Here is a 17,852-nt window from a genome sequence, read left to right on the forward strand (position 1 = left end):
ACCTCTACCAGAATGATGGAAAGAGAAAAGTATGGCAAAGGTGTGGTACAGCTCATGACCCAAAGCATACCACATCATCTGTAAAACACGGCGGAGGCAGTGTGATGGCTTGGGCATGCATGGCTGCCAGTGGCACTGGGTCACTAGTGTTTATCGATGATGTGACACAGGACAGAAGCAGCCGAATGAATTCTGAGTTATTCCGAGACATACTGTGTGCTCAGATCCAGCCAAATCCAGCCAAACTGATTGGTCGTCGTTTCATACTACAGATGGACAATGACCCAAAACATAAAGCCAAAGCAACCCAGGAGTTTATTAAATCAAAGAAGTGGAATATTCTTGAATGGCCAAGTCAGTCACCTGATCTCAACCCAATTGAGCATGCATTTCACTTGTTAAAGACTAAACTTCAGACAGAAAGGCCCACAAACAAACAGCAACTGAAAACCACCGCAGTGAAGGCCTGGCAGAGCATCAAAAAGGAGGAAACACAGCGTCTGGTGATGTCCATGAGTTCAAGACTTCAGGCAGTCATTGCCAACAGAGGGTTTTCAACCAAGTACTAGAAATGAACATTTTATTTAAAATTATTGAATCTGTCCAATTACTTTTGATCCCTTTAAAAACAGGGCGGCACATGTTAAGGAGTTGAAACTCCTAAACTCTTCATCCAATTTTAATGTGGATACCCTCAAATGAAAGCTGAAAGTCTGAACTTCAACTGCATCTGAATTGTTTTGTTTAAAATTCATTGTGGTAATGTTTATAACCAAAATTGGAAAAATGTTGTCTCTGTCCAAATATATATGGACCTAACTGTACATACATACATGCATACATACATACATATTGTAGAATACCCACTGCGTTAATACAGGCCACGCAGTATATAACAGTGGCCACGCAGTATATAACACAGCCCACGTACTATATAACAGCCCACACAGTATATAGCAGCCACGCAGTATATAGCACAGCCCCCGCAGTATATAACACAGGCCACGCAGTATATAGCACAGCCCCCGCAGTATATAACACTGGCCACGTAATATATAGCACAGCCCACGCAGTATATAGCAGCCACGCAGTATATAGCACAGCCCCCGCAGTATATAACACTGACCACGTAATATATAGCACAGCCCACACAGTATATAGCAGCCACGCAGTATATAGCACAGCCCCCGCAGTATATAACACTGGCCACGTAATATATAGCACAGCCCACGCAGTATATAGCAGCCACGCAGTATATAGCACAGCCCCCGCAGTATATAACACTGACCACGTAATATATAGCACAGCCCACGCAGTATATAGCAGCCACTCCGTATATAGCACAGCCCCCACAGTATATAACACTGGCCACGTAATATATGACACAGCCCACGCACAGCCCATGCAGTACATAGCAGCCACGCAGTATATAGCGCAGCCCCCTCAGTATATAACACTGGCCACGTAATATATAACAACCCACACAGTATATAGCAGCCACGCAGTATATAACATAGCTATGTTAGTATATAGCACAGAGATTTAGTATATAACAGAGCCCACGCAGTATGTAACACAGCCCACGTAGTAAATAGCAATGTGGCACTATATGCGTGGTTAAAAAAGACTTAAAATAAAAAATAAACATATTCACCTTCTGAAGGCCCCTTGAAGTCCTGCCGCCGCTGTGCGGTGCACACGGCAGCTTCCAGTCCCAGGGTTGGTATGCGCGCAGGACCTGTGATGACGTCGCGGTCACATGTCCATGACATCATGGAAGGTCCTTCTCGCATAGCATCCTTGGCACCGGAACCTGCTGCTTTCACTGCCGAGGACAGCGGGCAACGTCGGAGGGTGAGAATAACCTTTTTTTTTATTATTCTTATTTGTACCATTAGATCTTTTTACTATTGATGCTGCATACTCAGCATCAATAGTAAAAAGTTGGTCACACAGGGTTAATAGCTGCTTAACCGGAGTGCGTTATACCGCGCTCCGGTAACACTGGCATCAACCCTGTGTGAGGGCTGACTGGAGGGGAGTATGGAGCGGGCACTGACTGCGAGGAGGAAAGAGCGGCCATTTAGCCGCCGGACTGTGTCCATCGCTGATTGGTCGTGGCAATGGTCGTGGGCGTTTTGCCACGACCAATCAGCGACTTGGATTTCCATGACAGACAGAGGCCGCGACCAATGAATATCCGCGACAGACAGAAAGAAAGAAAGAAAGAAAGACAGAAGGACAGACGGAAGTGACCCTTAGACAATTATATAGTAGATGGACACTCATGACTAGCACTGTTTTTGGTGTCGCCTTTCCCACTAAGGTTGAAGTGTCCATATTGCCAGGAGAGAAGCTTTCCGCACAACTGGTGCTACACAGAATGTATGCTGAACATGTATCTTGTAACTTTCGGACTAGAAGTCGGAGCTCTTGTTACAAGGTATTCTTGCTGTTCAGTAATACAGCAGTGTTCACAGGCACCAATTTCTTCTATCTACCGTTTTTGCTATCAAGTTGAATATCACATTTTCACAAAGGTTTTAATTAGGACAGAATACTGACACGGAAATTAATTTACTACATCGTACTCAACCAATCTGTTCTTTGTAATTGGGGGGTGTTCTGTGAAATGTTCTTTTTAGAACAGGTTTTCTGGAGATGAAATTTTGAAATCCATTAAATATGTTTCACTCTGTAACAGAAGCAACAAATGGGAGACAGGCAGTTCCACGCTCGAGTACCTCGACTTTATTACAAATCCAATACCAGTTCTAGTACTTGGAGCAGACGCTTAAGACTTATGCTAACAACATAAGGAAGGAAAAAATGGAGATGCCAGACTTCCCTTCATTCATAGAATTTCACTGACATTTTAATTGGGCCTTGGTTTCTATTTGCATTTTATTTACTTTGAATCAGCGCTTTTTACTCAATTATAAGCATGTTACATTATCAAAAGACAGTTAAAGTGTCAATTCAGCTCACAACTCCAGTGTTAGAGATAAGCATCCCAGGAAACTTCCAGGATGGACAGCCTGTGGTTTCGGAGTGGTGCACGGAGTATGTACTGGTCGGGCTTCCAGGTCAAAAACCTCTCAATGGTCCAAAAGGGATGTTCTCCAACACCAAAGGGAATGAGTTAAAACTTAGCCTTAAATCATATATGACAAAAAATGGCATGTACAGTATACAAACTCATACTCCATTTCTTTCGGTTTTCTTTATTTTTAACAATGAGAATCTTCATGTCTTGTCTCCATGCTTTTCCAGACTTTAAAGGGGGTATCCGGGACTTTATGGAAAAACAAAAAATGTATCTAAGCACTAACAGGCAGGTAATTGCAGCTTACCTGGCTTTTGTGCCTGGCGCCGTTCTTCCTCAGCACAGAGCGGTCACACACCACTCTTGCCAGAGATTCAGCTGCCTCTGCTGATGCGATGGGGTGGGTCTTCCGGAATCATTCTTATTGACAGCCAGCTCCCCCACTTAAGCAACGGGAATCTGTCTGTCAATCAGAATGATGTCGTGAGTCCTGCGCCGTCGATACAGCGGAGAGCAAAAGAAGCCTCCGCTCTGTAGAGGTGATGTCAGCAGAGTCTTCTGAATCCCCGGCAGCAGCGGTCTGCGACCGTTCTGTGCCAGTGAAGAATGCCGCCGGGCACAACAGGCAGGTAAGTTTCAATTACCTACCTGTTAGTGCTTAGGCACATTTTTTTTTAATAAAGTCCTGGATACCCCGTTTAAGAATGACAAGTAATTGAAGGTAAAAACTGAATGCAAAGTATATACTGTGTAAGAATACTAGATCAGAACCAAGGCACATTTCTTTGCTTAAAGGGATTCTCCAGTGAAGATAATTTATCCCATATCTGCAGGATAGGTGATAACGTATAGATCGGTGAGGATCTAACCACACTTTTATCTTGCTAGAATCGAGTGCCAGTGCACATGCCTGACCTGCGCTCCATTAATTCCATATGGGTTTGCCAAGTGCTGTTCTCGACTTTTTCCTGGTAGCACCATGGGGAACATATTAAAGGAGGATAATTGTTTCCTGTTCTCCCGATTGGTATGTGTCAGTGGTCAGAGCCCCTTACCCCTTTATTGCGTTGCGATGTAGCAGTTGCACAAGGCAAACTTTAGCTGCACGACATATGTGGCCGTGTAGCCCCAGCCTTCTCATTTCCACAGATTCATTCATCAGACTGCCATCCTAAGTTTGTATTCATTTATTATTTGTAAGGGTTACGCGGATCTTCTATGAATAGCTATCGATCCTGTCCTGTGCTTGAGATAAAACTATGATTGATCGCCCAAGATATAAATACATTTTCGTTGAGGGATTCTGCAAACATGAGTTTTCTATTCTTTTTTCTTTTGTTGCTGTCCTATCTGTAATATGTCAGAGAACTATAGTGCCTACTGGTCAAAAGTGTTTTACAGAAAAACAGCCATGACAAAGGCAAAATCTGCCTAGAATAACTGGTGACATGACGCTTTCTTTCTTCCAGAGCAGTTTAAAGGAATTTCCTGGTAAAACCTTTAATAAATAGAGCGCTGAGGGTCTCACCACTGGGACCCCCAGTGATCAAAAGAACGGGGGTCCAAAATACTATGTGAATGTGTGACCACAGCTGTATTTAGTTTTTATATTTCCATCAGATCCATAAAAAGAGAATAGGGCGCTTTACCGCTCCATTCACACTAGACTCTTGGAGCGCTTTTCTCCCGATCGGCCGGAGTCCCAGCAGTCATATACAGTGACTTGCGAAAGTATTCGGCCCCCTGGAACTTTTCAACCTTTTCCCACATATCATGCTTCAAACATAAAGATACCAAATGTAAATTTTTGGTGAAGAATCAACAAGTGGAACACATTTGTGAAGTTGAACGAAATTTATTGGTTATTTTAAATTTTTGTGGAAATTCAAAAACTGAAAAGTGGGGCGTGCAATATTATTCGGCCCCTTTACTTTCAGTGCAGCAAACTCACTCCAGAAGTTCATTGTGGATCTCTGAATGATCCAATGTTGTCCTAAATGCCTAATGATGATAAATATAATCCACCTGTGTGCAATAAAGTCTCCGTATAAATGCACCTGCTCTGTGATAGTCTCAGGGTTCTGCTTGAAGAACAGAAAGCATCATGAAGACCAAGGAACACAACAGGCAGTTCCGTGATACTGTTGTGGAGAAGTTTAAAGCCAGATTTGGATACAAAATAATTTCCAAAACTTTAAACATCCCAAGGAGCACTGTGCAAGCGATTATATTGAAATGGAAGGAATATCATACCACTGCAAATCTACCAAGACCCGGCCATCCCTCTAAACTTTCACCTCAAACAAGGAGAAGACTGATCAGAGATGCAGCCAAGAGACCCATGATCACTCTGGATGAACTGCAGAGACCTAAAACTGAGGTGGGACAGTCTGTCCATAGGACAACAATCAGTCATACACTGCACAAATCTGGCCTTTATGGAAGAGTGGCAAGAAGAAAGCCATTTCTCAAAGATATCCATAAAAAGTGTTGTTTAAAGTTTTCAGCAAGCCACCTGGGAGACACATCAAACATGTGGAAGAAGGTGATCTGGCCAGATGAAACCAAAATCGAACTTTTTGGCAACAATGCCAAACAATATGTTTGGCGTAAAGACAACACAGCTCATCACCCTGAACACACCATCCCCACTGTCAAACATGGTGGTGGCAGCATCATGGTTTGTGCCTGCTTTTTTTCGGCAGGGACAGGGGAGATGGTTAAAATTGATGGGAAGATGGATGGAGCCAAATACTGGAACATTCTTGAAGAAAACCTGTTGGAGTCTGCAAAAGACCTGAGACTGAGAAGGAGATTTGTCTTCCAACAAGACAATGATCCCAAACATAAAGCAAAATCTACAATGGAATGGTTCACAAATAAACGTATCCAGGTGTTAGAATGGCCAAGTCAAAGTCCAGACCTCAATCCAATCGAGAATCTGTAGAAAGAGCTGAAAACTGCTGTTCACAAATGATCTCCATCAAACCTCACTGAGCTCGAACCGTTTTGCCACGGAAGAATGGGCAAGAATTTCAGTCTCGATGTACAAAACTGATAGAGACATACTCCAAGGGACTTGCAGCTGTAATCGCAGCAAAAGGTGGCGCAACAAAGTATTAAGTTAAAGGGGCTGAATAATATTGCGCGCCCCACTTTTCAGGTTTTGAATTTCAACAAAAATTTTAAATAACCAATAAATTTTGTTCAACTTCACAATTGTGTTCCACTTGTTGTTGATTCTTCACCAAATATTTACATTTGGTATCTTTATGTTTGATGCATGATATGTGGGAAAAGGTTGAAAAGTTCCAGGGGGCCGAATACTTTCGCAAGGCACTGTATTCAGTTGACAATGGGAAAAAATAAAGCTGATTAATAAAACACTTGTATATTTTCCATGTGTTCTCTTCATATAAAACTAACCCCGAGAATGAAAAATGTGAAATAAAGCAATATTCAATCTATATCACATAGCATAAGATATCTAAGATAAGAAAAATGACATTGTGGACGCAATAAGGGATGTGAACAGTGGCAATTTCGGTACAGCGCTCCCGAATATGTTGGTGTTATATAAGCAATGGGAAATAAATCTATAAAGAAGACAAAATGACAGCGTTAACCCTTGCATGCTTACAGCTGGCCATCCTTCCGTTCTCCCTGCTGCAGTCTGCGAAAATCCCTTGGCTGGAGAACACATTATTAGACGCATTGCTGTGGGTTGCTAAGCCTGGCAGTCACCATGTGCGGGGCTGCATGTGGCCCATGAGTCGCTGGCTGGATACCATTACCCTTCACAGATGGCACAGTGAGAAAGGAGTACAAGTCATCTGTTTTCAAATCCTATTTTTGCTGTTTTAGCAGCACAGTCTGATACCTGCTATAAAGTGAGGGGTCATACTTTTTTTCCAGCAAAGTGCACAATATTTCCCTGGATCCCAATCTGAACAAACAGTTGGGTTTTCTCTTACTCTTGTAGAGTACAGAGCTTACAGTGATTAATCGGGGTTTATGCCGCACAGCGGACGGTATGTACGGACAGACATAGGGCCCATCTGCTCCTATCCTAATAATAACATCACGCTGATAGGACGGGAGACATGGATATTCACACAATTGCTGATCCTTGTTGTGCAGACTGCAGCGGGGCAGAGAGGTGGCCGGATCTCCAACTCTATGGCTTCGGCTCTCAACATGTGCTGTCAGTCATCGTAATACACCACTTATTACAATTGTCAGTTTGCTCTCATCTCTCTACTGTATTGGGATTTTATGGCTGAAATACGCCGCACCACCTCCCAGCGTTATGTATGGTCTGCTGGCATTCTAAATATCCACCATTGTTCACTGGGCAGAAATAAAATGACAGGTGAAGTGCTAGATATGTATCAGCGAGTGATCAAGGCTTGGCTCAGGCGTGTCAATCAGGTACAGCCAGACCACCAATGACCCTACCTAAAATCTGTACCTCTGTGCATAATCATTGTGCCTGCCCCGCCACTATTACCAAATCTTTCTGGTCGCTTACTTCCAAATCCTAGACTGTTTAGCACCCCAAGGTTTAGCCCCTTCTATCATCAGTTAATTTTTAATATTTTGCCTTCTTTTTTCCTCCCCTTCTTTGAAGAGCCATAACTTTGTCATTTTCTTTGTCAGGATGGTGCTATGAGGTCTTATTTTTTTTTTGTCTAGGATGAGTTATAGCTTTCACTTATTTTACCCTAGAATGTAATGAAAAACTAAAAAAAAAAAAAAAAAAAGTCCCAAGTGTTGTGAAATAGAGAAATAAAACGAATTTTCAGCATTGTTTTTATAGCATTCATTGTAAGGTTAAAAATAACTTGATAACATGATTTTTCTGGTAAATATAATAATGGCAATGCTAAACTTGTATAGTTTTTTTGTGGGTTTTGAAAAGTATTCTGAAAGTTGTTTAAAAAATACCCTGAAATGAATCATTAACAGGGAGCGGCGCTGCTGTCACTCACCCTGCTTCTATCACCACCCCCTGATGACAATTCTTTTCAGTAAACAAGGTGGCGGGGACAGAAGCAATAGGGACTGAAGATATGGACAGGCGGGGACAGAAAAAGTGTGTCAATGTGATGGAAGTTGCAGACACTTCTCCATCTCCTCTACTGAAACAGATGTCATCAGGGGATGACAGTTACAAAGCCGTGGGAAATATGCAAATTGTCTCTTTGGAGAGAAAGAGGACTAGAACTCTAGTGCCACCATAGAAAGTAGCAATCCTAAAAGTCAATATCGACTCTCCAACGAGCCTTGCCACATGACTTCAGATAAAAACCAAAACAAAGGGTAGATGTTGACATTTTGGATTTCTATTTCCAATAGGTGGCACTAGAGTTCTAGTTCTCTTCCTCTCTGATGTGATAATTTGCATATTTCCCAGAGGAGCATTGCAAGGCTTAAAAGTCTCCTCACCTTGGCATGTCAGGCTTGACATGTCTGTCTCTGCAAGGAAAAACATTGCCCCTTGGAAAGCTGTGGGAAGTGACTGCAGAGCTACCTCTAATGACACTTTTTTCAGGACAGCAAAGGAAATAGCAGCAGCCCCAGATCCCTGATGACGATCCTTTTGAAAATACCTAATGCACACTAGGAGAGTCAATTGAATCGCCATCAGAAATAAAAGTAAAAAAACACACAGAAAGTTAGAGAGGGAACAGTAGGACATTTTTAATTGAATTTTTAATTAAAGTACATTAGAACAGTGGTTAGCTTATCAGATTAAATAGCCATGTAGTAAGAAATTCACTGTTGCTTTCTGACAGCACATTTAAGGCTTCATTCATTCTGGCATCCCTCATTTGTATGTAAATTGTGGTCTAAGTGTCTTTAATGTTTTTCATCTGATTTTCATCAGTCTTTGGTCAGTGTCAGTTTTTACCATCAGTGTTTCATCAATGGTTTTCACTGATTAAAAAATACATTACAAAACATCTGTCAGTTCTAACAGGCCGATAGACTTGTTGTAAGCGTACATTTTATCTGTGACTCAGAACAAAATCAGACATGTCTCTGTGATTTTTTTTTGAGGAGCGATCAGTCTGCAAAAATACACCAACATCCAACATACTGTATGAACCGCTCGATAGAATAATATAGGTACATGATATATCCGTGAAAAACACATAACGTACAGCACATCATTCTTGGATGACTGAATCAGACCTAAGGGACTTGAACCTTTGATCATTTGATCACTTAGGCACACTGGGGTTGATGGGCACATGAATACACTTTTTTTCTGTTCTGGGAATGTTTTCCTGCTTATTTAGTAAAACCACAACCCCGACTGGGGTTTCCTTACCAAATTGCACAGTTGCACAAGGGTGAGGAACCTTTTTTCTGCCAAGGGCCATTTGTATATTTAGAACATCAGTCACAGGCCGTACTAAATGATCAACTTGAAATGTATCCTGGTATATTTGGTCAAACCATTAATTTACCACTAATGTGATGGCTGGAACCATTTCTTTTACATAGGACCCTACTCTGATATCACCTTCGCAATTCTTGCATCCATTGAACTTGTGAGTTTTTGGAGAGTTTCTGCCTCCCACCCTCATAGATCTTTTGCTTCATGATACTCCAAAGGTTCTCTATAGGGTTGAGGTCAGGGGAAGATGGTTGCCACACCATGAGTTTCTCTCCATTTATGCCCATAGCCAATGACTCAGAGGTATTCTTTAGCACATGAGATGGAGATTGTCATGCATAAAGATGATTTTGCTACAGGTGGCACTGTTCTTCATTTTGCACTACGGAAGAGAGTAGCCAGTCAGAATCTCTATATACTTTGCTGAGGTCATTTTTACACCTTCAGGGTTATTTCAGCCCAAAACAGGACTCTGTCCTCCTTGATTTACCAGCCTTGTTGGGACATGGTGGCCATCCACCAACCATCCACTACTCCATCCATCTGGAACATCCAGGGTTGCTCGACACTCATCAGTAAATAAGACTGTTTTAAAATTTGTCTTCATGTATGTCTGGGCCCACTGCAACTTTTTTCTGCTTGTGAGTAGTGTTAGGAGTGGCTGAATAATAGGATTATGCACATCTGCAAGCCACTGGAGGATCCCACACCTTGAGGTTTGTGGGACTCCAGAGGCACCAGCAGCTTCAAATACCTATTTGCTGCTTTCTGTCTAATGGCATTTTAGCAGCTGCTCATCTATTCATCACAGGAGACGCTGGGGCTGCTGTCGTCATCATCGGTGGGATTGGAGGGCGAAACGCACTGACCCTGCCCACAATGTGCATTTTGATGCTGGCACTGGCTAGCGTCAGGACGTAATTCTTCATTGCATGTACCATAGCATTCAGTGGTGAATACTGCGTGCGCAAAATGTAAATAAATAATGAAAGGTCCTACAGCCGGGAAAACATGCTCGGGTACTGCAGAAGAGGACATCGAGGGTACCGTAAACCATCGGAGAAAAGGACATCGCGGGCCGGATATTTAGAGGGAGCAGTAGTCACTGTTTGGTCCATGTGGATAAATTATATGATTATGAATAAGGGTATATATACATTATTCAGTGCATGACAAAGACATAGTAAAACACAAATCTGTCAATGTTGCAGTGACTGTGACAAATGTATACACCAGATGTCTGGGTAGCTAAACTGATTTATGCTGCTGCAGCTCCATCTAGTGGACACTGACCTTATTACTTATACTATAAAGATGGCAAAAAAAGCACAATGATGGAAAAGCTCAAAGAACTTGTTCTGTCTATGTCGTATGGTGGATTGGCCAAGGAAAATGTAAAAGTCTGAAATGGTTATTATGTTGTGTCCAAGCTGGCTTAAAAAAGACCATTTTAGAATCTCTTTATGTTACATACATCTGCAATTCACAGTCTGTGTGAGTTATTGAGACACTGGATTAGTGGTGGTCATCCGGATGCCTGTAATGAACTGTGATTATAGAGGCTCTTTTGTTGACTTATCAGGAGGGTTTAGTAATCTATTAGATACCCTTTGATCCAATGCGCAAAGATAGAGGTGGCTGGGGTGGGTCATTCATCTTCGGACTCTTCTGACCTGGCTGCTCAAGAAATGTGCGCTGGACATCTATCAGGAACCTATGTGTGCTCCATGAGCGATAGAAGCCAGATAGACAACGAGAGAAAGAAGCAGAGCAAATATCCAGAAAACAGGATGGGCATACAAACTTCTAGGGGTTTTCCGGGCTCAAGATACACTTCTGCAATCCTTTGAATCGTGACAATGTGAAACGTGCACACTGTCAGGATCCTCCCTTTATTTCCTGCGCGAGCGGGCTGTCACATGACTACGAGTACAGGATTTGCATACTTGCAGTCACAGCCTGATTAGTTTCTTTTTCCCTTCGGGAATCGTGACAGTGGGCTCATTACACACTGTCACAATTCAGCAATCTGCAGTCGCCTAGAATTTTTGCCGAAATTACACTTCACCTCACAGATCCCTGTTAACATATTGATGACATACCCTTAGGATAGCTTATCAATAGCAGACCAGTGTAGCTGGACATCCAGAACCCCACAGATCAGTGAATAGAGCGGAGCAGCACATTTCCGCACACTGTGTAATCGCCCTTCCTGGGACCGCAGATCAGCTCCTACTCACTTTATTAGGAGATAAATTGCCCTATTGGAGGGCGGCTACTATCCAGTGTATGGTGCCGTCTTGTTTAGCTTCATGTACTGTTTATATTGAGCCTTAAAGCTCCGATGCTCCAATACCATCTCGGTAAGCTTCTGACACGTCAGCCACAGCTCCCAGGGCTCCGGTGTAACCGCCAAGTCTGCGCTTCCTATGGTTACCTACATTAAATTACAAGCAAACAGGACTGACAGTAGTGGCATAAAAATACACGATGACTATCAGTCATTGATGGCCAATACGCCTACATACTCTGTATTCTCTGTTAGGTGCTATTAGCCTCGTGGCACAAACATTTATTTCCTGCAGTTAAACCTAATGGAAGTGCAGACTGTAAATAGGACAGCATAATACAGTGACAGCTCCGCTGTGATACTATGATAAATAATACATTCTATGTTACTGCCTGGCCTAAATAATCTGCATGCTGTTACTGAACAAATATCAATTTCCTGAGCTAAATTAAACTACGGCTAAACCATAACAGCAGTAATAGTCTCTCAAAAAACTCTGGTCTTCCCCGATGTTCCTAGTAGCACTGATATTCCTCTTATCGGGCAAACGCACCCTGCAATTCTTGATCTCGCCAAGTCCATAATTTCTACAACAATGATTCTACAGCTGTCTGGGGCAAAGCTTCAAACATATAGGCTCTAGTACAGAATCTCCATTAGAGTTCCCAACTATCACAGGTTTTCAAAGGGGAGAGTCTCAGCAAGTTTTTTATATGTAATCAGAGCGCAGCATGATTTAGGAAAGAGACTCTGATTACAGAGATGTGTCACTTATTAGTCTGTGTGCTGTTGTGTCAATAAAATCAATCTTTTATCAGCAGGAGATTATCAGTAGAGGACTAGCTGCCTCGTGCCACCTAGTCAACCTGCTTTGTAAAACCCCACCCACATTGCTGATTAGAACAAATAGAAAGCTGCCAATCAATGATGTGGGCGGGGTTATCCATAGCTCAGCATTCAGAGAACTGCTAGATTTGCAGCAGAGAAACTGTGATTTTTATCACAACTGCTGCACCCAATAAACTAAGTGACACATCGCTGTAATCAGGGCTAATGCCACTATACCACATAACTGAGATAGGAAAATCATGGTGGTAGAATCCTTTTAACAGTTCTTGTCTTCTTGCATAGTTACTTAGGGGTATTTTGTTATAAGACACTATATGTATTTTTTACATTTATTAGTGAATTAATATTATCAATTTGTATATGTGCTATTTCAGGTGGTGGAAATATCACGTGTCTTCTATTTACGTTTCAGTTGCCTATTGATGTCCTATACAGCTGAATCCAAAAGAAGAAAATGCCGTTGGTTAAGAGAAATATTGAACCGCGGCATTTATGCCGTGGGACGGTGCCGGATGGAGTCACCAGCGAGCTGGAGTGTGTCACAAACAGTACCCTGGCTGCCATCATCAAACAACTGGGTAGCCTAAGTAAGTGCAAATCTGTTATTGAGGTTGGAAATCTGAGGATTCTGTATATGTATTATGTGTTTGAAACATCACTAGAAGCCAGTCTGTATACATTGACTCGATTACCCGCCATACTGTAATCTGCAGGATAATGGGGCTTATAATGCACAAGCTCTTGCCAGATTACAAATACGCATCCTGCAAATCCTCTAGCAGACCTAATATCCAACACCATTAGACCAGGATGATTTATCTACTTGCCATGAAACTGAGGAGATAAATCTCCTGCTTATATGGATATCAAATATGGTTCCATCTCTGGCTGTTAATATGTACATGGTAATATTACACAGCATGGCTTGTTGTTGTTTCTTATAGAGAACCTTACAGCTGATACATGCTGCAAAATCCACGGGCCGCACACATCAGATTATTATTATTATTTATTATTATTATAGCGCCAGTTATTCCATGGCGCTTTACATGTGAGGAGGGGTGTACATAATAAAAACAAGTACAATAATCTTGAACAATACAAGTCATAACTGGTACAGGAGGAGAGAGGACCCTGCCCGCGAGGGCTCACAATCTACAAGGGATGGGTGAGAATACAGTAGGCGAGGATAGAGCTGGTCGTGCAATGGTTTGGTTGATCGGTGATTACTGCAGGTTGTAGGCTTGTCGGAAGAGGTGGGTCTTCAGGTTCTTTTTGAAGGTTTCGATGGTAGGTGAGAGTCTGATGTGTTGTGGTAGAGAGTTCCAGAGTAGGAGGGATACGCGAGAGAAATCTTGTATACGATTGTGGGAAGAGGAGATAAGAGGAGAGTAGAGAAGGAGATCTTGTGAGGATCGGACGTTGCGTGCAGGAAAGTACCGGGAGACGAGATCACAGATGTATGGAGGAGACAGGTTGTGGATGGCTTTGTATGTCATGGTTAGGGTTTTGAACTGGAGTCTTTGGGTAATGGGGAGCCAGTGTAGGGATTGACAGGGGGGAGAGGCCGAGGAATAGCGGGGGGACAGGTGGATTAGTCGGGCAGCAGAGTTTAGAATAGATTGGAGGTGTGCGAGATTGTTCAAGGGGAGGCCACAGAGCAGGAGGTTACAGTAGTCGAGGCGGGAGATGATGAGGGCATGGACTAGGGTTTTTGCAGATTCTTAGTTTAAGAATGCACGGATCCGTGAAATATTTTTGAGTAGATCATGGCTGAATGATTTCTACCAGGTATGGTTAACTCTGAATTGCTGCAGTCGATTAGCCACCCGGGATTGAGCCTCATGGAAGACTCATTGGACAGGCGGGTCCCTGGTGCCTTCTCTCCGCCCCCTGCCAATGACTGACAGGTCTCTCCCTGTGAGTGCTTGTAGGCTGAGACCAGTGATTCCAGGGCAGCCAGCATGGAGAAGCCTTCTCCTATGCAGCTTGGTGGCTTTTAAACTATGTTTTTATCTGAAACATCGCAGCATTTCAGCGTTAAACTTATATGGTTGAAATCATACAGCCATGGTGTAATACATGCTGCTCGTGGATCGGCAACAAGTATCATCTTTTAGGTTCCCTTAAAGGTAGGGAAATAAGAATGGAGAATCCCTTTTGAAATCTCAAAATTAAGGTCCAACAGATGGAGGTCCAACATGGAGGTCCAATAGATGCCTTCATACTGAGTCTGGTACAGCTCTGCTACTAAGTGATGTAATTCTCCTTGTTATGCCCCATTCTGCCATCATACTGTGTTCTCACTTTCACTATATTTATTGACCATATGTCAAGATTTTTTTTTGCATCCGACTTAATGATTTCTATACATTTTATTGTAATTTGACTTTAGAACTGACATGCTCTTCATTTTATTTTTCACTTTTAGCTGCATATTGCAGTAAAATTAATGATTCATTTTTAAGTGAAATAGATATCACATTGGAAAATGGATGTTACTAGATTTCACCACGCATATATTAGTAAGGATGATACTGAGACCTGATAACTTACTTTTACCCAGAATGGTTGTATAATCCTTTTTTGAAAGTTTTACCGCTTACTATTAAAATAATAATTTTGAGAGTCCACTTCTAGATGGACTAGCAAAAAGCTAATTTTCATAAAAAGGATCATGCGTCCATTCAAACGTAGATTTTCAAAGTAAGTACAACAGTCTTGTCAGGTCTAAGAGATTTTTGTTATATATATACAGTTTACGTTGTGAAATCTGGTGACTGATTTATTTTACATAGGTAGAAATATCAGTTCATGATTGAATGGAGGGCGTATTTGGGGGAAAAAAAGCAGGTTCTAAAGGAGGGATTTTTGTAGGTAAGCAGATAAGAAAACTCAATGGAACAAAAAAGAAAAACCCTAAGATTTGCTGTGTATACTTGAGTGGAAGCTGTAGTTCAAGGAAACTGGCAGAAAACAGTTATGTACAGTTGTGCCTTTTCACACAACTGTTTGCCCCTACCCTGATTTCCTATTCTTTTACATGTTCGTCACACTTACATGTTTCAGATCACCATACAAATTTGAATATTAGACAAAGATAACACCAGTAAACAGAAAATGCAGTTTTTAAATGAAGGCTTTTATTATTAAGGGAAAAGGAAATCCAAACCTATTGGAACCTGAGTGAAAAGTGATTTCCCCCCACCTTAACACATAAATTAACTGTGGTTTTTCACATCTTTGGGAAGCTGTGTTCAAAAACCCTAGCCACACCCAGGCCAGATTACCGCCAAAACCTGTTTTAAATCAAGAAATTACTTAAATATGACCTGCCTAACAAAGTGAAGTAGACCAAAGGCTCCTCAAAAGCGAGATATGCTGAGATCCAAATAAATTCTGGAACAAATGAGAAACAAAGTAAGGGTACGTTCACACAGGACTTTTTTGCTGCTTTTTTTTGCTGCTTTTTTTAATGCTAATTTAGGTGCGTTTTTTTGGTGCGTTTTTGGTGCGTTTTTTGGGTACGTTCACACAGGACTTTTTTGCTGCAGATTTTTGCTGCAGATTTTTGCTGCAGATATTTGCTGCTTTTTTATGCCAATTTTCAGCTGCTAGGACACCTCACAATGGCTCTTCACACCTCACAATGGCTCTTCACACCTTACTACCAGGAACTCCCTCACAATAGATCACAATCAGGACACCTCACAATGGCTCACAATGGCTCTTCACACCTCACTAACCACACCCCTAAGCTCTTGGCTGTGAGATCCCTTCCTGCTGGCCATGATTTTCTGCACAAAAAACGCAGCAAATAATGCTACATGCGTTTTTGCAGCGTTTTTTTCATCACCCATTCAAGTCAATGGGTGAAAAAACGCTGCAAAAACGCAGCAAAAACGCTGAAAGAAGTGACATGCCCTATGTCCAAAAAAAGCAGCAAAGCAGAAAATACTGATCAAATAAAAAACCAACGTGTGTGCATGAGATTTCTGAAATCTCATAGGCTTTACTGGTACTGTAAAAAGCAGCTGAAAATTAGCATAAAAAAAAGCAGCAAAAAAAAGCAGCAAAAAAGTCCTGTGTGAACGTACCCTAAGTGAGATCTATCAGTCTAGAAAATGTTACAGAATAGTGGATGGGATTTCTAGAAATCCCATGTGTCCACAGAAACCTGTGGATCACCCACAAAGACTGACATGCGGCACGGCTTTTCTGACCGCAGCATGTCAATTTCTCTTGGGGAGAAATTGTCTCCACAAGAGAATTTGCATCAATAGAATGTATTGAATGCTTTAAATCCGCACAGTCCAGTGAACACACGTGGATTCACCCGTGTTCAATAGATGGCAGCACTTTGGATGCAGCGAACATACTCTGGGTCCAAAGCGCTGCTAGTTCTGGATCGTGGGCACCTGGCCTAAGTAGGTTGTATGGGAATTGAAAAAAAATGAATACATAAAGAAAATATTCTTATAAAGAAATTCCTAAATACACTCTATCAAATCACACTTGTTTTATCTATAGTGAGCTAATCACTATTTTATATTAAAATGACCACCATCTTGTTAGACTGAAGAAAGCTGTCCTAGAATGTTAATTGGACAGGTGTTTATGAGCATGTGCAGTAGGAAGCTCCTCCCTTCTCCCTTCATGTGTAGGAAGATGTGCTCCCAGGGAAAATTCTGATCTAATACTGGAGATATCAGTGGTGCTGAGGTAAAAAGAGGCTGATGACGCTGCTGTTTGCCCTGTCTATCTGATCTAATACTGGAGATACCAGGAGTGCTGCGGTAAGAAGAGGCTGCTCACACTTCTGTCCACCCTGCCTAATGATCTAATACTGGAGATACCAGAGGTGCTGAGGTAAGAGGAGTGTCAGGACTCTGAACATTTTTTACCTTTTGTGCATTACTGCCCTTTTCCAAGATGGCGTCTTTGGTCTCATGTGCACTGTGTCTTCCTGCTATAAAACTCCACCCCAGCCTTCAGTCTGTGCTAGAGTATTCTGCCTTGCATCCAGCTCCTGACCTCTGATTACTCCCTGGCTATATACCTGCTCCTGTGAACCTGTGTGGTGATCCTGCTACTCTGCTCTGAGTTCCTGCTGCATACACCAGTTTCCAGTAATCCTCCTTCATCTGCTGCTCATGTTTACTTCCATCTGCATTTGCTGGACATGTAAGCTGTTTCTGCTCTGCAAAAACCTGAGACTATTAACCAGGCCTCCCTGGTTGAGCTAAGATATGATTTGAACT

General features: G+C 42.1%; 1 protein-coding gene across 2 annotated transcripts in view; it reads left to right on the top strand.

Moving 5' to 3' along the window:
* Window positions 1-17,852, top strand: part of LOC143805558 (actin-binding protein WASF3-like) — a 121,607-nt gene that overhangs the window by 23,418 nt on the left and 80,337 nt on the right. For both annotated transcript variants that reach the window (XM_077285053.1, XM_077285052.1), the window contains exon 2: window positions 13,004-13,178. In XM_077285053.1, coding sequence (XP_077141168.1) covers window positions 13,046-13,178 — 133 coding nt within the window. In that variant the 5' untranslated portion in view covers window positions 13,004-13,045. The remainder of the gene's footprint in view (window positions 1-13,003; window positions 13,179-17,852) is intronic.

Source organism: Ranitomeya variabilis, chromosome 2 (assembly GCF_051348905.1).
Source record: "Ranitomeya variabilis isolate aRanVar5 chromosome 2, aRanVar5.hap1, whole genome shotgun sequence".
Taxonomy (NCBI): Eukaryota; Metazoa; Chordata; class Amphibia; order Anura; family Dendrobatidae; genus Ranitomeya; species Ranitomeya variabilis.